Genomic DNA, 24,691 nt, shown 5'->3' with positions numbered 1-24,691 from the left:
AAAACTGTGGCACCTGAAGAAAAAGAAACAAATTAGTATAATGATTAATGATCAATCATAAATTCTCAATTTATAAATTTAATCACTTAATCAAGATTCTAAATTTTTAAGTACAAGCTCTACTTCTAAATTTTTAAGTACAAGCTCTACTTCTAAATTTTTAATGTCTTCAATTACCTGATGAGGAGATAAGAAAGTTGAGGAGTGTTCTACTCCTATCAGTCCAACCATCAGTCATGATGGTACAACCTGTCGTCTTCCACACCTCACGCTGCTCCTCGATTGCACTTTTTTACATCAGCCAATGACCACCCTTTGGGTCATTGGCCATCCTTTGGGTCAAAATAGGGCCTCCTAACTTGTCAGCCCTAGGGGCTTTGAACCACGGCCCACAAACAGTAACAACATCGATTGCAATTTGCCAATAAGGGGACCTAAAACAAATTAAATAAAATTTAAACAAATTAGTATATTATATTATTACTATTAAATTTGAAAACAAATTAAAATAAACAAAATAAGCATATTATTGTCTCTTGAAACTTGAAAGCAATAGAAGTAAGACATAAATTAAATAAATAAGTACTTTGCTACATTGAATGAAATGTTTTTGTAGATGAAGAAGTCTCCAAGTGCCAATTTTGCATTATTATGCTTCTCCTTGTTCCAACCCATGCTCTCAAGTGATGGTTGTGCACTTGGAGCCATGTGTGGAACAAAGATGGAATTAAGTGTCGATCTTTTCTTCTGAATGCGAGGCCCAATGATCATGCTCGTAGAAGTAGTAGCAATAGTAGGTGGAGTAGGGGATAATGCAGAGCGAAAACTAGAAGATCCCTGTTGAGCTAGTTGTGTCATTTCTTTTTGTTGCTTCTTTTTCAATTCTTCTTTTTCCATTTTTTCCTCTAGGCACACTTCTTTGCATTTTTTAGCATCACACCTAGGTATATGTGCTAGGTGATACATCAATCTATTTATGCCTCACCCATTATATATTACACTGCAATGCCAACATGCAACAACTCCCTTTTTGTGGCCCGAGATGGCATGTTTCCAAGCCATATCCTTTGCTATTACAGTTGGGTTTGCATTAGGGTTACATGTAGCCCTAGTTCCACTTCCACAAGGCTCACCCTGAGGCATGATGTCAATGTGGGTGGTGCTGCAATATGAATATATTATAAATAGAAAAAAGTTAGCATCAAATTAGATTTTTAAATTTTAGGGCCTTCTCACTTATCAGGGTTGTCATCAAGATAAATTAGAATAAATCTAAATAGTAGATACTAGAAGTAGAGACAAAAACAAATGTAAACAAAATGGAAAGTAAGAAATATGAATGTAAAATAATTTACAAAACAACACAAAGAAATGCAACTTGTTCTTACCTCTTCAAATTTGCGCAAACAATGGAAATGCAAGTAAGTTTGTAGAAGCATCCTCCAAATGCTTCCTTAAGCATTTCTCAATGCTTAAGTGCAAGCTACAAAATTGCACAAACCATCAACAATAGATATGGGAGAGCCAACCGGTTTGTTAATTTCTCTCTCAAAACCCCAATACTCTTCTCTAACTCTTTCCTTTCTATCACAAGCATTAGCAAAAGGTGGAATGACTTTTTTAGGTCAAATGGATGTTATACAAAACAAAAAAAAGTAACTCAACCTTTTATTTTATTTTATTTTGACAATTTTTTGCTGCACTCGCCGAAGAGACTCTTGAGCTCGGGACTCGGCGAGTCTGGCGAGTCTCTGGACTTGGCGAGTCCACATGGACTCTGCTAGGACTCGACCGAGTTCGAGTCCAGAGGCCATTTGCCTTGGAAATGCGGACTTTTCCTTAGACTCGCAGATTCCCGTAACCATGAGTGTACTATCATCAAAGCACACATCTACAACTGCATGCATACTATTAAACTCCTCGCTAGATGGCTCAATCGACACAAAAGTCCTGCACATCTGTAGCCACAACTATATCATCACATTTCTCTCTTCGAAAAAGCGATATCATGCTCTTTTCGAATTTCGGATTTGAAATCAATTGGGTCATCCATTTGTGATTTTGATTCAGCTCATTCATTAGCACATCCAATCGTTTCACAATACCCTGTATCTCAGGGTCTCCATCCCTAGGCAAAGAAGTACGCCTTTTGCGGGTATAATGAATACCAAACCTCCTATCACCATCCATAATGCTAAAACTGAATCTCTGAAACAAAGCACCAAGCAAATTGAGCCCAATTCCTGTAGGCTAGCAGGAAATCGCTCTGATACCACTGTAATAACCCCTCTAGCTCATGCCTTGCCAATACTAAGTAGAGAATAGTATCAAATGTAGATTCCTCAATTTTTCCTAGATAATATCACACTTTTCAATTTAAGTGTTCCTATCATTTATCAACTTTCTAACCAGTTTACTGATTATTGCTCTTGCCAAATGATTAATAACATAAACCAACTCACAACAATTACATACTAAACCGAAAACTCAAAATGATATTGCAAGTTTATTAAGCTGCTATAATAATTAATTAATTACATCAGAATATTATTGGAACCTGGTTGTATGCAATTGTGAATTTGAACAAGGAGTTGCCTTGACTTATTTCACAGTCCAATGTGAAACCCAAACAGCTCCAAATTAAACGTAGGTCTAGTGATAGCAATCATAGACCCATAAATAAATTGCAGGCCTCTTCAATCTCCAAACTCAAGTCTTTAATGGTAATTGCAGGCCTATAAATGCTAATGCAGGCCCTAAATTATGAAACGCTGGCCCTCTACCATGTAATGCAGCACCTCTAATACATATTGCAGCTCCTTGTGGTCTGTCACAAACTATCAATGACGACGTCCCAGCCTTTAGTAACAACTGCAAGCGAATACACCACCTTAAACATGGACCTCCAAACTCAAAATAATTGTCCTCCCAAGAAACAGTAATACAGTAATGGAAGACACTAAAATATTTCTCAGAACGAATAATTCCAGAATTCAAACCCTCACCCAGATTTCAAGATAATAATAAAATAATATCCAAGATTTCTCAGCACAAATGATATCTCCCAGCCACAGATAAATATAGTAAGGAGATCCAACCAATGACCAAATCACTTTACCTCAGCAGTGATTTCAGATAATCTTCAAGAAGGGAATTCACAATACCTCAGCTGTAAATTACCCAACACTTCTTAGCATCAAAACCCTTATACTTCAGCAAGGGCACAGAAAATCAGAACTCAGAAAAGCCACAAAGGCATCAAAAGAAAAGAAAATATTCAAGCATGCTTTTCTCAACAAATGGGCTTGTATTTATAACCTCCATATGCCCTTTTTGTTGCCAAAATGTAACTTCACTCAAGAAGTTTCACCACACAACATTAATTAGAAGCTTCCATTAGATTCTTTCACTTGACTTGGCTTAACTAATTAATAAATGGCTCTTTCCAATGATAACTCAACTCTCAACTTAAGTGAAATTATAACTTTATAATAAGCCATTTAATAAATTAATAATAATTTGGCCACTAAAAATATAATAACTCCCAAAATACTCATAATTTATATATGCCGTTTGAAATAGGAGTCATACCTATTATTTCTCCATGTGACCAAATGCACTTTCCAAAAATATAAAAGGTCCATCTCAATCAACACCCAACTTACCATAAATAGTAAGTACACAAAACTAAGCCCAAATGAAGTCCAATCTGAGCCAAACGAATACCAACCTGTAGCTTACTGAATTGTGGAGAAGACAAGATCCTCCCAAGCCAAGCCACTGCCTCAGAAGACCCTCTATTCTCAATAATTAGCCTACGAGGATCACAATAATAGGCTAATTCTTGCAACTCTGATGCTAGCAAAAATGGGGACATTAGAAATACTCTTAACCCTCTTATTTACAACTCTCAAGATAAGAATGACATGGAGATTGTAGTGAAGTTCTCAATTTGGCCAACCTATGCCCAAGAGCGAAACTTTGGCCCTCTTGGCCTTAGTGGCAGAACTTTGGCATCCATCAAGGTGGTGTACTTAGATGGAAATTTTTACCCTCTTACCCACATCTCTTAGATCAGAATGATATGGAGATTGTAGTGGAGTCCTCAATTTGTCCAACCTAAGCCCAAGAGCAAGACTTTGGTCCTCTTAGCCTTGACGGCAGAACTTTGGCATCCATCAAGGTGGTCTACATAAATGGCAACCTTAACCTTCTTACCTACATCTCTCATGGTAAGAACGGTATGGGGAATCTTGTCCAATCAAGTTCAAGAGCAGGACTTTGACCCTCGTGGTCTTTATGGCAGAACTTTGGCATCCATCAAGGTGGTCTATTCAAATGGAAACCTTGATCCTCTTACCTACATCTCTTATGATAAGAATGTTACAAGAAATGTAGTGGGATTATCAACTTGTCCAATTTAAGTCCAAGAGCAAGGTCTTGACCCTCTTGGCCTTGATGGGAGAACTTTGGCATCCATGAAGGTGGTCTACTCAAATGGCAACCTTAATCCTCTTATCTACATCTCTCCCCTACATTAATTTCACATTACTTTTAGTTGTGTATTGTAGATCAAACAAAGGGGCACACATTTGAAACATCTAGTATACATATGAATCATGAAGTATTTTACAATAGTTTAATTTCGAACTGGTTTATTTGTGTTATCATTGCTAGAGTTGCACCTCCTTAAAGTTCCATTGGTTTTCCGCCCCTTCATTATTCGCTTGGATACTTTTAAGATCGTGTTTTTTTTTTGTTTAGTGTTCCTTTTATTTCCGTGTCAAACATAACTTCTAGTTTGTGGGCTTGATCCTTTTTCCCACATATATGTCTTGATTCCGATTGCTTTTTACACTTGAAGGATAAATTTTCCTTTTGAATTCATTGTGTTGTTTCTTGAATTCTACTTGTTTGCACTTATGGCCATGCTCCCATGGTTCTTTGCAATGGTAGCATGGCTCCCTTTTTTTGGGATTCTCTCATATAATTGTCTTCTCTATAAAAAAAATTGGAGTGTGTTTTATGAAAAGTTTCTGGATCTATCTTTGGTTGGGTGTATGTTGGACTTCAATGCTTTTCGGATTGCCTCTTCCAAATTTGCTAAATCTAAGGCGCTCACCGTGCTCTTAACTGATTCTTTCAACTCTTCTATAACTAAGTAATCACACCTTTCTTGAGAGATTTCTGGTACCTTGATGACCAATCTTTCAAATTCGGTAGAAACTTCTTCCACTGTCCATTCTTGCTTAAGTTGGATTAACTATTTGAAGCATAGTTCAAAATATCCTTATCGGCAACTTATCGCCGAGGGAAACACAATGATATTGTAAAATATCAAAGATAAGTTGGAAGCTTCTCAAGAAAATATCGAGAACATAAAATCCGTTTTTCCAAACAAAAACCTGTTTTTCCAATCTGGATGAAACCTTCTTTTTCCTCTTTACCCTTTCTTTCCTCTCCAAATCTGTTTTCCAATAAGAAAATGTTTTCCTGGGCCATCCCTTCCTATAACAGGTCTGTGGGCAATAAAATTACTATTTATTGTGATAAAACAGAGAAATATCATCGATATTTTGAAACTTCTCTACAATAACTTATCTGAGATAAGTTGATGTTATTTCATTGGAGCCAAAAAATATTGCAATAAGTAGACTTATCGTAGATATATTTGAGATATTTTGTAGTATGGTTAAAAGTATCATTGTGGGTGTGCCCTATCAAATCTTTTTGTAAGCTTTTTTTGAACTTGTCATAACTTTTTATCCGTCGATGACCTTGGGTGATAAGGCCATGATGCCACACTCATGGGCTGCCCTTGTTAAGTGGAGCAGTTCAAACTTAATAGCATTTTCTTCTTTCATGGGGCTTATGAGAGATAGGTGTTGAACTTTTGCACCCATGAATGCGTTGTAACCCTCCTCAATCCATCAAAGTTGGGAAGGGCTAATTTATGCGATCTTTCTTTTAGGTCTTTATCATGCAGTTCCATTCTTTTCTTGTTGGAGGAGGCTTTCATCTTAGCATCACAATAATTCTTAAAAGAGATATCCTTTCTAAGCTTAGGGTCTATTCTAGAGTATGCTTCTACATTTTCTTTTTATTCATCAGAAGGGCATTTGTTTCTTCTTCTTCTTCCATTGGTTCCTCTCTAGTTAGGAAAGGTGATCTTGCTGGTCTAGGATTTGGTACTCTAGCAAGGCCATTATTATTATTTGCAGAATGCTTGGAGTTAGTATCCCATTCACTGTTACTCATGTTTTGAATGGCTTGAAGGAGGAATTGATTAGTCCTCTCATTTCGCTCCATGAGGGCTTGAGTGGCTTGGGTTGTGTGTTCCATGAAGGCCCTCAATTCATTATTCGTTTGGTCACTCATGGCAGTAGTAAGCTTTCTTTTCTCTCTTTCTAATGCTCTTAGAGCTCTTTGACTAGTTTGCATCAACTACCTCTCATAGGATGGCAGGAAAGATGCTCTGATACCCAAGTGTAATTTCCCCTTGTGAGATCCCTTAGCCTTTCACCTAATTTTAGATATCCTTATTTCTTTGAATTGGGTAGTTTGATCAATTTGGACGTTCTACTAGGAAGACTAACTTGCAAGGTATTACCGTCAAACAATAGTTTTGTACAAAATATTGAACAAATTGTAGCTATATCAATCTCATATCCAAAACATGAGGAATATGAATATATATGTGTGTAATCTACTAATATGGTAAGTGTTAACTCTGTAGGCATGAAGGGATTGTATATCTCTATAATAGCAATCTGCATAAGAAGACTTAGGTCAGTTTGAACATACTAGGAGCTCTTATTGAATACTTGGAAAAATTACAAAGATCACATTAATTTAAGCTTTAATCTATATAAGAGAGAGAGATGGGCATTATTATATTATATTGATAAGACAATGTTTATACTGATTGTATGATGTCCTTGCATGCCAATGCCTAGTCTTGAGTCATCCTTCTTTTATCTCTTCCTTTTGTGTGGTGTATATCATTTATATTCCCTTATTGCTATGTACCCAACTCCTAATAGTTGGTTCAATGTAGAATTCCCTGATAAGAACACCCCTGCGACACACACACACACACACACACATATGTATGTATGTATTGCTTATGATGCTCTGAGTCTACGAATATTTTGTAGACACACTTTCAAAACCCTCATGAACCAATGGTTCCTCTTAATCCTTGATGAAGGGGCAGTTGCAGTATATGGTAAGTTTGTTTTTTGTTGGAATTTAATATTGACTGGATCAAAAATGTCTTGATTAGATTTTGTCCTCGTGTCTGCAAATATTTATCATTGGATTGATATAATTAGAGCGCTAAAGATGGACACCACTTCCCATGCATGTGTTGCTCACCCCTTTTTTAGATTGCGACCTTTCACAGAGTCGTGTCAACTTTAATTGTTATACTGTGTGCATATATAATAATTTTGTATTTATATTATTATATATGTAATTTTGAATTTATATTATAATATCTAATAATATATTAAATTAATGTATTATTATAATATATTATGCTCATATTATAGTTTTTTATCAATTTAAAAATATTTATCAAAATAATTTATTAATAATTTAAATTTGTCAACTTAATTATAGTTATAATTATGTAGATTTTATTATTAATTTATTATTAAATCACATTTCCATGAAGGGAATGATGTAATTAGGGTTTCAAATGGGGGGATATGACATTATCTCCTTCATCGTAGGCATCATGTCTTGTTTAAGGCTTGGGCAGTTTTGGATTCATTGACGCAATCGTCTTCAAAACTCTCATTACTAACCATTTTTTGTCTTCTTTGAGAGGATGTTTGTGCTTTACTCTCGATGTCCATTGCCCAATCGTATATTTTGGCATATGATAACAAGGGTATTGCCTTCATTTTCTTGCATAGTGAGGGGATATTCCGTTGGTTGATTTTCCAATTTAACTAGTAACAATTTGAGTGTATAATTATAAGCTTGTATATTTTCATGCTTCACAGATTTCAGCCATCATTTTACAATCATATCTTAACAATTAAAACTCTACTTCAAATGCCTTCTTTAGGGCTTTCTAAAATTTTGTGGATTTCTCAACCAACTTTGTGAACTATGAATAGATGTTCTTTGTAATGTTGTGGGAAATACACCAAGGCAATAATCCTTGTCCATCAGATTGCTTGCTACCCAAATCATTTTGCAAATCTTATAATGCATACTAGGTGTTGTGATCCATTCCTTATGAACTTGAGAGTTTTTGCCTATCAACTTGTGGACTCGCTAGGGGAGTCATCATCTTTCTTAGTTGGTACGCACCTTGTGCATTGGGCCCAGTTGGACTATTTTTCCCTTGACGTTTTTATGCTTCACTTGGATTCATTTCCACGTACATGTACTCTATATGTCTACCCTTTACATCCCGTGCTCTTAGGTTGCCTTCCTTGTCTTTCCCAGACTCTCTTCTCTTTGAGATCTTACGATCAGTTTTACCAATCCTTGGTTCCTTCAATATGGATAGTTTTTCAATATGATGTACATTATACTCTAGTATCACTGTAAACACAGTCTTAGGGTTTCCTTCTTCATCCACTTTATTGATATTATGGATAAGTTATGTATTTGGTTGACAAGATCTTTGTATCACTCTATCAGGTAGTGGTAGGTGTCTGGCAAGTTCTACCCACACACTCTTTGTCTTTCCACCATCAAAGAGATTCTCTCTCCTCTCAAATGCGACTACCATTGTTGCTTCAACTGTTTCTTCTCAATGGACTTGTATTCTTCTTAGTCGTTGTCATTGCTAGCTTTGTTCTTTGAATGGAAGGGATCTTCTCACTAATCCTTTTGTGACTTCATGACTGCCTGGTTTATGTCTTTTTTCCTTGTTCGTTTGCAGGAGCATTAATTTTCAGAGCTATGTCTTCTGGTAGAGTTGTGTTCCTTCGCCCTTTGGTTTCTTTTTTCATACCACATCATAGTTGTTGTCTTTGTTGCTCTTGGCCCCTTTCCTCCTAAAGGTATCAAAGGGTAATGAAGTTACAAGCAAGTAGTCGTATCAATCTCTGAAGCAGATGATTGACTTCTCCATTCGATATTAGACTATTCTAGACGACACTATTAAGGACCTCTCTCTAGATAGCCTCTCTTTGAATGTATGAGTTTATGGAGAGATCCCCACAAGTACACCAAGTCTTGAGTCAATTTGTCTTCTGACATGTATTCCTCTTCGGTTTTGGTTACTTTTGGTTCTTCAATCGGTCAGCCCATTACATTGACATTCTGCCTATTCATGATTTATATTGCTAGGCTTTGTATGAACACAACGTCAAGTGTTTACTCTAATGAGTTTAAGTTATTTAACACAAAGTAAATGAAAGTATAACCTGTAGAAAATAAGATATAAATATAGAGCATAAAGCATTAAGTATGGATTCAACTTTTAGAAAGTTAGAGTATTTATTCCATTTACTTTTATATGCAATGTGTACATGACATATCATAGGTGGTCCTCGACACGTACAAAATGAGCCCATAAATAAATGTACTTGGTTTGTTAAGATTACCAATTGTTAGGAACTATCAGCATGCTAACAACTCATCTAGGTTTTAACAACTCAATTACAAACATAATTTACTTGGCATATTCAGGTGCCTACAAATCTCATATTGGATGCTAAACTATAGCCTATTGATGTATATAGACACCTTATCTTGGTCAACTTTAAGATGACTTAAGCAAATTATTATATATTATATTATAAATCTCTTCAGTGTATTACTTTACAATAAGTTCACTTTACTTTAGATATAGGAGCTCCTTCAACAAATCAAATTGGTAATTACTTGGAAGGAATTTTCTCTCAACATAGTAACCATATTAATCCAATGGGTCATCTTTCCCTTCCCTATTTGGTTCCATATAGTTGTATCCAAGAATGATACATTTCAAGGACTTGTTATCCAAATTCTGTGCATCGTGGGGATGTGCATTAAAGTTACACCCCTAAACACCTTGAAATGTGAGATAGAAAGCTTTATCTTGGCCCAATCGTCTTTAAAAGTGATGCCATCTAGTAACTTTGTGGGTGCCTTGTTAAATAAATACGTCGTTTATGAATTCCTTTATCCTAAATTGCAAGAACTAGATTTGCATTAGTCAACATAATTTGTATCATTTCCATAACGGTATGATTATGTTCCTTCACAACTCTATTTTAATGACATGTATATGTAGCAGTTAATTGTCCTTTTATCCCATGTTCTTTTCTATATTCTAAGAACTCATCATCATTGGTGAATCCCTTCAGCCCCGCTCCCCTAGATTTGAGCAGGTGCCCTTGAGAGGGTAAGTAGATGATCTTTCGACAAGGCCTCAAAATTCCTTTATTTATTCAAATGCTTGAGCTTTGGTAGTGAAGTAATATTATATTATTGCCACATCTTGGTGTGATTGTCCACAAGTATTTGAAAACACCAAGCATGATTATGTCTTGGTGCCATTGGTCTACATAAATCTAGAGGAAGAGAGTCTGAAGGACTGAGGCTTTGCTTTTAAATTGTAGGAGAGGGAGGTCGATCTTGTTTGTCAACAAGACAATTAGAGCAAAGATCTTCAACTTTTTTTGTAATGAAATAATTTGCACAATAGAAGAAATAATATGAAATATTATATAAATACTTGATAATAGGTGAGAGTAATAGGCCACTTCGAGGGGGCAACTTCCAAATATCTCCAATGAGAACACACTTCACAATATGATGTTGAAATAAGACTCACAACCTCCTATATATACCTAATTGTGATTAGGTTGAATAGACACAATCCTACATAACACCTAGGCCAACCTACCTACCTAAATAATAATATAATAATGATAACATGACTTAATTAAGGATTAAGATAGCCACAAGTTGACTATTCATAACCCTATATACACCAATATTAAGGGCGTAGCATACCCCCTCTCTTGAAAGAAGCATTGTCCTCAATGCTAACCAAGTGTGGATTCTTTTGAATGAACTCCTCATCCTCCCATGTGGCCTCTTCAATTAGTAAGTTCTTCCATTGGATGAGATACTAAGGCAGGATTTTGTTCCTCAACTTCTTCATACGTGTTTGAAGAATGCACTCTGGTTCCAAAATTATTCTTCCTTCTTCATCAAGTTTTGGTAGTACTGTTTGAGTAGGAATATTTTGCACAATTACTTTCTTCAAACAAGAAACATGAAAGACTGGATTTATCTTTGTTGTTGGTGGCAACTCAAGCTTGTAGGCAACGCTGCCAATCTTTTGCATGATTTGGTATGGTCCATAATATCTTGGAGACAACTTATTATTCTTTTTTTGTTGCTTCATTGAGATTTGTTTATAAGGTTGCAATCTCAAGAAGACCTAGGCCCCAACTTCAAAATTTCTTTCACTACGATGTTGGTCTGCTGCTTGTTTCATTTGATTTTGTGCTATAGCCAAATTCTCCTTGAGTCCTGAAAGTACGTGTTGTTGATGAAGCAAGTGGTCCTCTACTGCATGAATTCTTGGTGACACCTTTAATGATGATGTGATGGAAGGAGGATGATATCCATAAAGTGCCAAAAATGGAGACATTTTTAATGAGCTATGAAAAGAAGTATTGTACCACCATTCTACAAGAGGTAGCCAATCTACCCATTGCAATTGTTTTTCTGAAGTGAAACAACGTAGATATCCTTCCAAACATTTATTGACAACCTCAATTTGCCCATCTGATTGAGGATGGTATGAACTATGAGCCAATTGAGTACCCAAACATGAGAATAAATCTTTCCAAAAGTGACTAGTAAAGATAGGATCACGATCACTAATGATAACCTTAGGTGTACTATGTAGCTTTTGGATATTCTCCGAGAAAACTTTTGCCACTATACTTGTTGTAAAAGGATGTGATAATGCAATGAAATGTGCATATTTAGTAAGGCGATCAACTACTACCATGATGACATTATGACCTTTAGATTTGGGAAGCCCTATGATGAAGTCCATGGATACCTCTTCCCAATGTTGGCTAGGAATAGATAAAGGCTGCAAGAGACCTAGTGCCTTAATTGTTTCCCCCTTATTTCTTTGACAAACTAAACATTCAGCCACAAATTTTTGAACATCACCTTTTAGCCCTTCCCAAAAAAAATCTTGCTTGACCCGATGATATGTCTTCAAAAATCCTGAATGACCACCAATTGGGGACTCATGTAGTTCTTTGAGAATCTTGTGTTTAAGAGTGGAATTCTTGCAGAGATACAAGCACTCTTTATACCAAAGAATATCCCCCTTTAAACAAAGCTTATCTGAACTACTAGGGTCACTTTTTGTTTTCTAGATGAGATTACTTGTTGCAACATCATTTTGCCACTCTTCTTTGGCTTCTACCACCCAATTTTCTTGTAATATTGAAAGGGCACACAATAAGGCTTCATCTTTTTCATCCTTCCTGGAAAGTGCATCAGCCACAATATTTTCCTTCTCTTTCTTGTATATAGTTTCAAAGTCATATCCCAACATCTTAGTGACCCATTTTTGTTGCTCTTTTGATGATAATCTTTGTTCCAAAACATATTTTAGGCTATCATGATCTGTCTTAACCTTGAAGTGTCGACCCATTAAATAAGGCCTCCATTTTTTAACTACATGAAGGATTGCTAGCATTTACTTCTCATAAATTGGTTTGAGTTGATTTTTACCTTTTAATTGATGACTCTCAAAAGCAATTAGTCGACCTTCTTGCATGAGAATTGCTCCTATCTCTTTTCCAGAAGCATCACATTCCACAATGAATTCCTTGGTGAAGTCTGGAGTGGCAAGCATTGGAGTTGTACACATAGCCTTCTTCAATTACTCAAATCATACATTAGTAGATTCATTCCAATGAAAAGAATCCTTTTTCAATAGAGTGGTAAGGGGTGCTGCTATACGACCATAATTCTTCACAAATCTTCTATAATATCTTGTCAATCCCAAGAAACCCCACAGTTTCTTAATAGTTTTTGGAATAGGCCATTCCATGGTAGCCTTAATTTTGTTAGGGTCCACCTTTACTCCTTCATGTGAAACTATGTGTCCCAAATACTCCACCTCCTTAAGACCAAAAACACACTTGGATGGCTTAGCATAGAGTTGATGATCTTCGAGTAATTGTAATGCTTGATCTACATGCTGCAAATGTTCTTCCCAAGTATTGCTATAAATTAATATATCATCAAAAAACATTAACACAAACTTTCTCAAGAACTTCTTAAAACTAGAACTCATCAAACTTTGGAATGTAGATGGTGCATTGGTAAGACCGAATGGCATCACCAAAAATTCATAATGACCCTCATGAGTTTGAAATGTTGTCTTACAAATATCTTCCTCCTTAATCTAAATTTGTTGATAACCCGATCTAAGATCTAACTTGGTAAAATACATAGCTCCATTTAATTCATCTAGAAGATCATCAATGACTGGAATAGGAAACTTATCTTTAATGGTGTACTTGTTGAGCACTCTATAATCTGGACACGTGCACCAAGTTTCATCCTTCTTATGCACCATCACAACAGGTGAGGAGTAAGCACTTTGGCTATGCCTAATAATTCCCACCTCTAGCATTTCCTCAACAATTTTTTCTATCTCACTTTTTTGTATGTGTGGGTACCTGTAAGGCTTGATGTTTGGTGGCTAGCTTCCGGGAACTAGTTGTATGGCATGGTCATGATCCCTCTTAGGATGAATTCCTTTAGGCATATCTCCAAGAATCACTGAGTGACGATCAATTATTGCTTGTAAATTTGGATGAGTAGGAGCATTAGATTGAGAGACTTCTAATGAACATAGCTGGGCCACAAATCCATCCACACCTTTCTTAAGAAGCTTTTGCATTTGATGAGAGCTTACCATTTGTGGGGATTTTGCCTTCAATCCCCTTAGCTCCACTACCTTTCCTTTTGATTGAAATCACATGAATAGTTCTTGGAAGTTCATCTCAATTATTCCCAATGCAGTAAGCCATTGTACTCCCAAAACAATATCTGCTACACCCATGGATATTGCATACATTGGGGTATCAAGTTGATAATCTCCCATGGATAATTTGATGCTATGACACTTCCTTGAACAACTAACTATGCCCCCATTTGCAATCAAAACCTAAAACTCTAGTGCCGGATATATAAAACAATTTAGAAGAGTTGCCAACTTTTTGTTGATGAAATTATGAGTACTACCTGAGTCGATCGACACTATTACTTTCTGCTTCTTTAAGAAATCCACTATATTGAGAGTTTGTGGTGCATTGAAACCTGAAAGTGCATGACAATAAATGATTGTTGAGAATCATGTGATTCCTCACCTGACTTCCTATCCTCCTCTGATATGGGCTCATCCTCTTCTTCCTCACTTGGACCTTCAATATAGAACAATTTGTTTTCACTACATTTATGTCCTTGACTATATTTGCTATCACAATTGAAACACAACTCTTTTGCTCTTTTCTCCTCAATTTGTTGTGGAGTCAACCTAGTAGGTTGAGGAAGAGAAGGTGTTGAATATCTTTTTCTCTTGTCACATTAGCCCCTTGCTTTCTAGGAATCAAGAACTTCTCCTCTACCCTGCGTGTCAATATAAAAGACTCATTTACTGAGCTGGGACAAAACATGCATACCTCATGTTGAATTTGATCCTTGAAACCACCCAAGAATAAATCATTCAAGTTCTCCTCTGTAATTGTATCCACTCTTAAGGATAGATTTTGGAATTTTTGAATATAATCCTTAATTGATCCTGTTTGTTGAAGCTTAGCAAGTTGGCTAAAGAAGTTTTTTGTCACACTATTGTTATATTGTGCTTGGAGTTCTATCGTAAAAATTGACCGTGATACAATGAGACCCTTTTTCCTCCTATGAGTACAAAGCCAATGATACCAAATGAATTGATTTGGTTCTAGATATAAGGAAGCCATCGTGACCTTTTGTCCATATGGGATTTGGTGTACTTCAAAAAAATTCTCCATTTGATTTATCCATGTTAGAGGATCCTTACCATCAAGTTTGCGCATATCCACCTTTGGAAAAAAATTCTTAGATCCCGTAGGATTAATAAAATTTGTGTCATTATTAGTCGACTTGAAGGTTTCACCTTAATTGCTTGAGAGCTCCTTCCTTGTTTCATTCATATAGGTGCTTAACATGCTTCGTATATCTGATATATCTCCTCGTAGGTAACACATATCCCTCTTAACCTCTTCCTTGAACTTACTAAGTTCCTCATTGGAATTACTATCCTCTGCTGCTTCCCAATCTTGATCAGAGGATTTCCCCGGTGTGGTAGCATTCTTTTTGCCTCTTGTTGAAGGCCCCATCATGATGGAAACTAATATTTTTGAAATAAATCACACAAATGAAATGTAAATTCTCTGATTTATTTATTAAATTTTTTACTATAACTTACTAGGGCCATGATACCCTTACTCAGAAAAAAATCCCAAAAAAAATTAGCAAATTTGCTGTCTTGAGAAAGAATTTTCCTAATTTTGCAATATCTTGCTTATTTAAAAAAAAAAGATTCTGCAAGCTTTGAAATTTAGTCTTCTCTACTATGTATTCAAAAACTCAATACAAGTTATACTCCAATTCGGTAGGATTTGAGAGATATGAAGATCTCAATAAATTGTGTAGAAATAGTAATTCTGCAATAATTTCCTCAAATTTGCTCCAATTCCTCTAAATTTTGGACTATAGCTTCTTTAATAAGGTCTTCAAAAACCCTTTAAAAATCTTTGAAAAATTTGCTAAAATCTGAAAGTTATGCTCTTCCCAAAACCACCCCAATGTTGAGAAAAAATCTTGCCTCTATGGTGCCAAGATCATGCTTTGATACCACTTGTAATGAAATAACTTGCACAACAGAAGAAATAATATGAAATATTATATAAATACTTGATAATAGCTGAGAGTAATAGGCCACTTCGAGGGGGCAACCTCCAAATATCTCCAATGAGAACACACTTCACAATATGATGTTGAAATAAGACTCACAAACTCCTATATATACCTAATTATGATTAGGTTGAATAGACACAACCCTACATAACACCTAGGCCGACCTACCTACCTAAATAATAATATAATAATGATAACATGACTTAACTAAGGATTAAGATAGCCACGAGTTGACCATTCATAACCCTATATACACCAATATTAAGGGCGTAGCATTTTTGATGGGGGAAGCTTTTGTAGCATATGTGTACACTTATAAGTAGAAGATAGTCAATATTGAAATCATTAAATTGTCTATGCTAATAGTGTGGTGGATGAATCACTGTTAGGGATTTTTAATCACAAAACATCAAGTTAAGATTTTCCCAGCCTTTGAATTGCAGTCAAGAACTACTTAATTTTAAAACATGCCTTGAATGTGATTGAGCTCCCTGTCATCTTGTTGCTCAAACTCAGCTTTCAAATTGTGCTCAAATAATTGACTTATTGCAAGAGGTTCTTGGTGAGCCCTGAAACATTAAGAGCCTTTATGAGTTGACATTTGTGGGTTCTGAATACTAGTGAGATATCACCAACACCTGGAGCTTCATAAGCAGTATCATCTCCCAAGAACATTTGACCATATGAATTAAACACTCAAGGTGATGAACTGTTTTTTTTAATGCTGGTCATATTTTGGGAGGCATCCAAATGAAACTAATGGTGCTAAAAAAATGTGAATGTTTCTGCAACATGGGGGAAGTCTTCTTCATCAAAGTCTTCATTGAAAGCAACATTACCTTGTTGCTTTCAGGATTTCTTTTTTCCAATGGGGATTCTTCCGTTTGCGTCCCTCAGATTTTTGGTCTGACTTTTGCTGGCTTGATTACCCATTTGCAAAGGAGTTGCAACAACACTCTTAGAGTGTATGCTCTTTCTTGTCACAAATGCTGTTACATAATAGTCAACTGATGCATTGTGAGGGTGTTCTAAGTCTTCTAAAAGAAAGTAATTGTGAATGTGAAACAATCAAAACATCAGTATGAAAATTCACCTTGCAGAGATCCCAATTTGGTGACCAGTTGTGGCAAATCGCTCTCTACGTTTTAGACCTTGGGAGCAGGTGTCATATATTTGATTCACCTGGGGTTCTCTGACTTTTTTAGCGCTGTAGAAGTATCTGGTGAAGTCTTGCTGCGAGGAAAAGGTAGTCATTCACTTAGCTTCCTACACTTTATTGCATCATTTACTCGCTGTGAACCAAGACTGCAACTTCTACCTTCAATATTGTTTTATAATCCATGTGTAGAGTTCAAAGAACCGATAAACATCACACATAAGTCAGCTTTTGTATGACTGATATGCTGGGTTACAATTTTCTTTTCGCAGATTAGTTGTGTTTTTTGCCACCATTTTTTTCTTAAGTACTGTGCAATCATTTCTAGATTGTTTTAGAAAGCAAAGATTCTAGTGGGGAAATAACTGAATCTTAAGTCTCTCAATGAAATCAAGTAAATATTTTAATGCTATTTGCCTGATCTATCAGCCATCTGAAATCGGATTCAAATTATATGCATTGAATTCATGCATTTATCTCTTTCGAGGCTGTAACTATTCAACGTATATTACCTGTTTTGTTCAGCTGAAAGTTATCGAAAATAAACATTCTTCTTCCTATTGAACTTGGTTAAGAATAATTCTTTTTGTAGATCCTCTTCCTCTTAATATCTCTTTATATTAAGGCAAGCTCTAGGGTTGACCTTGATTTATGTATAATTTTTACTCTGATTTTGGTTCAGTCATATCCTATGATATATGATTCTTGGGACTAACTGGCTGCAGGCAGTGCTTGTTCTGTACATTCTGTCTGCTGTTGGAAGAGCAATGTCAGGTGCCACAGTCGCATATGCAGGTACTGGATAGTTTTGTTTTTTTAAAACAAAGCACTTTGATTGTTTTAGTTCTGCTATTGTAGGCTATGAATGTACAGATTCTTTCAAGCAGTAGACTTATTGTTTGTTTGTGGTAAGCAGCATTATGTCTTGCCTCGATGACATTCTTGGTCTCAAAGTTATTAGCTGATGTGAACTATCTGCCTCCATTTATCAATAGAAAAAGTGCTAGCAACAAGACTAGGGAACAAGAAAGCTGAATTTGATTTTAAGTAGTGTCAGGCACCTTGAAGTTGTTGGTTGTTTTATTGTCTGCCTCCTTTATCAATAGAAATGATGCTACTGATAGGAGTGGGAGACAGGAAATCTGATTTTGGTGTGAGGTAATGGCAGAAAAAATTAGTTTCCTTTAAAGGTGAAGGTGTATAATGGATTTAGATAAAGTTTTTTCCTTGAAAAAAATGTTTCTTGGAGTCATTCAGTTTACTAACAATTTATATTCTTTATTGTTTAATGCAGAAAAATGTAAACCATTGTCTGTATGTACTCTTTTTCGCTTTATAATAGTGGTGAATTTCTTTTAAAGTTACATATGGCTTTTTCTTTTGTTATAAATATTTATGATGTTTTGCTCAAAGTTACATGTGGCCATTGATTTTGACTTTTCCGATTAAAATTTGAACCTGGGCCATTGTCACAGTAAGGGCCTGTTCTTACTGGTAGACCACAGCTCGATGAATAGATGTTAAATATCCTTTCCTATTTTTTTACCATGCGGATTTATGAAAAGAAATGCAAATTGAAATTTAATAATACTTAAGTGAATATGTCATCGTTGATTTATAATTTAATTCATAATCAGATTTCTGAAATGAATATCTGGAGCCGCTTCATACAAATGTATATTTTTTGATAGGTAAATTGTGGACTTGGGTTCCACTCTTGTTTATAATAAACATGAAGTTTAAACTTTGGTTTTTGCATTAATCCTGTAAGAGGGGTGCAGTGAAATTACAAAAAAGAGCAGCTTCAACCCTTATTCTAAGGTGAGCTGAACCGTTAATAGTAGTGGCCTATATGCTTTCGTTATAATATCTGTTTACATCCATGGCAGTGTACTGCTGCTGTAGCGTATAAAGTTAACAACTTTCTCCTCTTTCAATATTGAAATCCAACAGTGTTGATACAATCATTTTCTCAAGCCCTCAGCATGGTTTTCTCCTATTTGAAATCGAGCAGTGTTGAGATAAACAATGAAGCACATTGAACAGCTCCCAAACTGAACTAAAACGCATTTTCCAACCTCTGTACAGAAACAAACCAGAGAAAAGCTGTTTGCCTTCACTTGAAAGATAAGTGAATACTCAGCTCCATTACTGCACCTTGCAATTGCCAGTGCAAATAAATATGCCCAATGCTATCCATCAACCACCTTTCAACATCCATTTCACCAGTGTCAATCATCCAAAAGAAAATGCTCCCCATGCCTGCAATCGAAGTTACATTGCTAAAAGTGATAAAGTCTAATGCTTAGACTTTAGACCTTCCCACAAGGTGGAGTGATTAATAATTGTTGTCTCATCTTGTTGGCTTCCTTATTCATCTCCTTGCAGTAATGTGTAACATTGTAGGAGTCCCAAGGCTTACAAAAGTGGCAATGCAATATGTAGAATGTTAGCCACCACCTAGTTTGTGGAATATTTAATTCTAATGACATTTATGTTTACCATAGAATTTATCCCTAGATCATATATGGCACAAATCTGAAGACCAAGTAGAAATGCTTTGAGCTTGGACCTTGTTCTTAGTGCCAATCATTAATTTTTTGAAAGCTGCACAAATCAACATGCCACCTTCATCCATGACTATTTAAATATCTTGCTCCGGAAATCCTCCAGTTTTGCCTCAACGCCCCCACAAATTATAGTCAAACATCACTAATGGGAGGAGGAGGCCACTTATGCTTCCACAGTTTAAGAGAATTAACTCCAAATGCCCCATGAGCGTTGGGAAGCTCCAATTTTGGCCAAGATCTTAATGTCTCTCTATCCTATGACAAAAAGTTTATAGTTTGGCAGACACATCCAATACTCTGTTTATCATTGCCACTTAATTACAATTTCAAGTTTGGACAGCAATGAAGATTCCAAAAGCTGCTGATGTGAAAAAGTTTTTCTATTATGCTTTTTCAAATTTGCCACATTGTAATTCATGGGCTAATTATCCATACACAAGAGAGGATTAAATTCGGCTCTGAGACCAACTCTTGAAGAAGTCTAAGAGGTTGTCAATTAGTTCTTCAAACCAACCTAATCTAATATATAACCATCTACAGCATTTGATTGCATGAGGACACTCCACAAAAGATGATTTACATATTCTTGTGCTGCTGGACATAAAAATGCATTTTGATGGAATTTTCAAGTTTTCATTTCAATCTTTATAAGCCTATCCATAGATAGAAATTTTCGGGAGCATTGGCGATATGAAAGGGCATGGTTTGTGGGTGAGGAAAAGCTTTATTCCAACTGTAGATACTAAAATACAGTAAACTTCTTTGGATCCCATTTTTAACGTCTTTTATATTGCACATTTGATCTTTACCATCATCATTCATCAGTATTGTGTCATACTTCCATGACTTTGAGTATTTCAATTGCATCATATGCTATCAATTTGCTTTCCGCCTCCTATTTGAGTATATGATCATAGCAGTCAATTAGCCCATCAAGGTTGAATAACCATTAATTTGGCTCCTAATCCTAATGGCCCATGTCATGGTAAATAAAGTATATTTGTTTACTTACCCTATCCCCATTTTTCCTCAATTAATAAATATTAATTGATTAATTGCCTAATTTATCCTTAACATGGGGAATCAATAATTTAGAAATTATTTAATTCTCCTTCCCACTAATTTTGTTTTCACCTACTAATTTAGCCATCCATTTCCCTAATTTCTCCTTACACCTATACTGCATTTCCCTTGATTTCATTCCTTAATTTGTGCATTTGATTTCTCATTTCCATTTGCACAATCCATTGTCATAATTTAACATAATCTTGTCATTTTCCCAAATGCAACTCATAATTAACTTGTCATTTGCTGATTTGAATTCTCAAACGTGATCTTGATTATCGATTTGTACTCAATCTTGATCGTTGATTTGAATGTTAGAAACCTATAAATTGGACTTAAATTTCTCATTCTTCATTTCACCAAATATTCCTGGTATTCTCATTGTCACTCTATCCATTTGCTTTCATCTTTTTGTGCACTTATTCATTTAAAAGCAACATAGCAACATTACAAAAAGAAAGGAAAGGTAGTTAAATTTCATCGAAGGAGCATTTTAATTTGGTTTGATCTACTTTGTGCTAATGATATGTTTTGATTGATTTGTTTGATTAGGAATATAGTCTGCATGATGTTTAGGCTTTATGGTTAGCTTAATCGTGTATTTTTATGACTCTCGGTTTCCTATTCAAAACTAACATAATGTCGTTGGTCGATCTGCTAAGGAGGGAAGAGTTAAAGCCATTTAGTAAGTGAGCTTTATTTGATACTTACATTATAGTTAGAAAGACCAAGGGATACAATTGTAACTTACAAGTTTTTTAGAGAGCTCTTTTCTTAGAAAAGACCTCCATTTCCTCAAATACCAATCCCAAGAAGACTTTTCATCGCCCATCTTCTACTCCACTGAAAATAAAACTACATATTTAGTTTCTTCATTTTTAACACCAAATTAACAGAGTATCTCTATTGAACAAGTCGACTAACTAAGCAGCTGGGGGGAATCAATGATTCACAAACTCAAAAAAAATTCCAACTGTCAGTTAACACTTAACATATATCTACTGCAACTTAAGATCTTTCAATTAAAGCACATCAAAACACCATTAAAAAGAAAGCACAGGTACAATGACACAATAAAACACTAGATTTTACATAAAAAATCCAACAGGAAAAAACCACGAAGAAGCTCATTTTCATGAAATGATAACAACACCAATTAAGATGACACCAATAAGGTGATGATGTACAATAAGGCTAATTGCTTGAATAAGGGGTATTGTCACTAGGCTAATTGCTTGAGTAGATACACCTCAAAATATAGTAATGCTCACTGCCAACAAAATGAAAATGGCATCAAAATAGAGTGTAGTGTCAAGTCTTTGCAATTTCAATTAAGAAATGATTGCACCTCCTTGATCAACTATTTGAATAAGTTTATACTGTCATTACAATGATCACATGCACACTCGATGCTCTTGGATCATCGATGATCCAATATAACTTGAAATTATTCATATATATACCAAACTCCCGCCATACACCTATTAGCCAAAATAGATTTAAGATGGGACGCACCACCTTAAGTAGTACAATGATCCTCAACCATACCAACATGCTACCATGATCTTTGGTGCCCACATATATGATGAACATGGTAGACAAAACATTTGGGACCAAAATCATCAACACACTTCACAAAGGATCAACCCAAAACATAAACTCTATGCAACCACCAAGATGATCCAAGAAACCAATGAGATATGAAATAGTAGTATAATCAATGCTCATACAACAGTCATGAACAACACACAAAGCATAGGCTATCGATGAGAAAGATAACCTATGCATAACCCATTGATACTCCTCAACTATTGGAAACCTATTGGTTTACAACCACTAATACACCATTGAAACACTAGAGGTTGAGATAAAGATGTTGATACTAATTAAAACCATTTTGACATCAATGATGACCAAATCATAACCATTAGCCTCACATTCCAACAATCTCCCCATTTGTCATTGATGACAACATTCATCAATAATAAAGCAAAGAAAGCAAACTGTTGGAACTAAGCAATACCAAAAGTTCACAAGAAAACTTCACCAAAACTCGCCCACTTGGACAACAATCTAGGGCCAGGAAAGAACAAGTTGCTCCTCCTCACTGCTACACACAACTCCCCCTACAAGGAAGCTCCCTAACACTTATCTAGAAATATATGAAGTGAAAATAGTTGGATCAATGTACACATTGATGCTCATCAATATGCATTAGGAAGGGGCAGAATGCCCTACTTCCCTTGAAGATACTCAAAAGTATCTTTGCACAAAGGTTTACTAAATATGTCTATTGTCTGTTCCTTTGTGGGTAAATACTCCAATTTGACGTCTCTTGCTTTAACATTCCCTTTGATAAAGTGAAATTTGATGTCAATATGCTTTGTTCTACAATGCATCACTAGATTCTATGACGTACAAATTGCACTTGTATTATCACAAAGTATCATAATTGGTTCAGGAAAATTGATCCCAATATTCTTCAAGGTTTCTTTCATCCATAATACTTGTCGAGGATGTTGCGATATATTTTGATTTAGTAGTAGAGAGTGTTACATAATCTTGCTTATTGCTCGACCAAGCAGCTAATCGAGCAAGAAAGAATGTTCATTTACTAGTATTCTTCTAATCATCTAAACATCTTGTCCAATCAACACCTGTGTATGTTGTCAATGTAAAGTTTGATCCTTTTGGGTACTAGAAACCATAATCTTTAGTCCCTTTCAGATACATGAAGATCCTCTTCACAACCATCACATGTGATTCTTTTAATTCTTGTTGAAATCTGGCTACCAAACAAATTGTATACATGATATCTAGTCTACATGTTGCTAGATACAATATACCTCCAATAATCGATCTATTCTTGCTTGCATTAGCCAATAGTGAATCATCTTCTTTTGACAAGTTATAATTGGTAACTATAGGAGTGCAAATTAATTTGGAGTTCTCTAACCAAAAATTCTTCAAAAGCTCCTTAACGTACTTGGATTGAGAGAAACATATCTCTATTATACTATTTTACTTCAATCCAAGAAAGAAGTTCAATTCTCCAATCATAGACATCTCAAATTTGATGTCAATATGCTTTGTTCTACAATACATCACTGGATTCTTTGACATACAAGTAAGTCTTGTATTATCACACACTCATAATTGGTTTAGGAAAATTGATCACAATATTCTTCAAGATTTTCTTCATCCATAGTACCTACGTACAACAAGAGGATGCTGCAATATATTCTAATTTAGTAGTAGAGAGTGTTACAAAATATTTGTTTATTGGTTGACCAAGCATCTAACCAAGAACCAAGAAAGAATGTTCCTTCATTGGTATTCTTTCGATCATCTAAAGATCTTGTCCAATCAACACCTATGTATGTTGTCAATGTAAAGTTTGATCCTTTTGGGTACTACAAACCATAATCTTTAGTCCCTTTCAAATACTTGAAGATCCACTTCACAACCATCACATGTGATTCTTTTGGTTCTTATTGAAATATGTTTGACAAACAAATTGTATACATGACATCTAGTCTAGATGTTGTCAAATACAACAAACCTCCAATCATCGATCTATACTTGCTTGCATCGGCCTTCAATGTATTATCTTCTTTTGACGACTTATAGTCAATAACTATATGAGTGCTAATCGGTTTAGAGTTCTCTAATCCAAACTTCAAAAGATCTTTCGTAGACTTGGATTGAGAGATAAATATATCTTTTTTGTTCTAGCTTATTGGTAATCCAAGAAAGAAGCTCAACTCTCCAATCATAGACATCTCAAATTGTTTATGCATATCATCGGAAAACATTCTGCACATACCATCTTTGCCTCTAAATATAATATCATCAACATATGCAACAACAATCAAAACTCTATCAGTATTAGCTTTGAAGTAAAGGTTGGTGTCAGCTCAACCTTTCTTAGATTCCTGAT

The 24,691-nt window shown here is 35.4% G+C and overlaps 1 protein-coding gene across 1 annotated transcript in view; it reads left to right on the top strand.

The window, feature by feature from the left end:
• LOC149549273 (reticulon-like protein B23) overlaps positions 1-18,480 on the top strand; it is a 46,429-nt gene extending 27,949 nt beyond the window's left edge. The window contains exons 3-4 of the mRNA XM_089792706.1: positions 17,842-17,911; positions 18,033-18,480. Of these exons, the coding sequence (XP_089648832.1) occupies positions 17,842-17,911; positions 18,033-18,151 (189 nt within the window). The 3' untranslated portion in view covers positions 18,152-18,480. The remainder of the gene's footprint in view (positions 1-17,841; positions 17,912-18,032) is intronic.
• Positions 18,481-24,691: the final 6,211 nt, after the last annotated feature.

Source organism: Cupressus sempervirens, chromosome 7 (genome assembly GCF_028749045.1).
Source record: "Cupressus sempervirens isolate cs-2001-9-10 chromosome 7, ASM2874904v1, whole genome shotgun sequence".
In the NCBI taxonomy this organism is placed as follows: domain Eukaryota; kingdom Viridiplantae; phylum Streptophyta; class Pinopsida; order Cupressales; family Cupressaceae; genus Cupressus; species Cupressus sempervirens.
The sequence above is the reverse complement of the archived record's forward strand: the minus strand, read 5'-3'. Positions and strand labels throughout refer to the sequence as shown.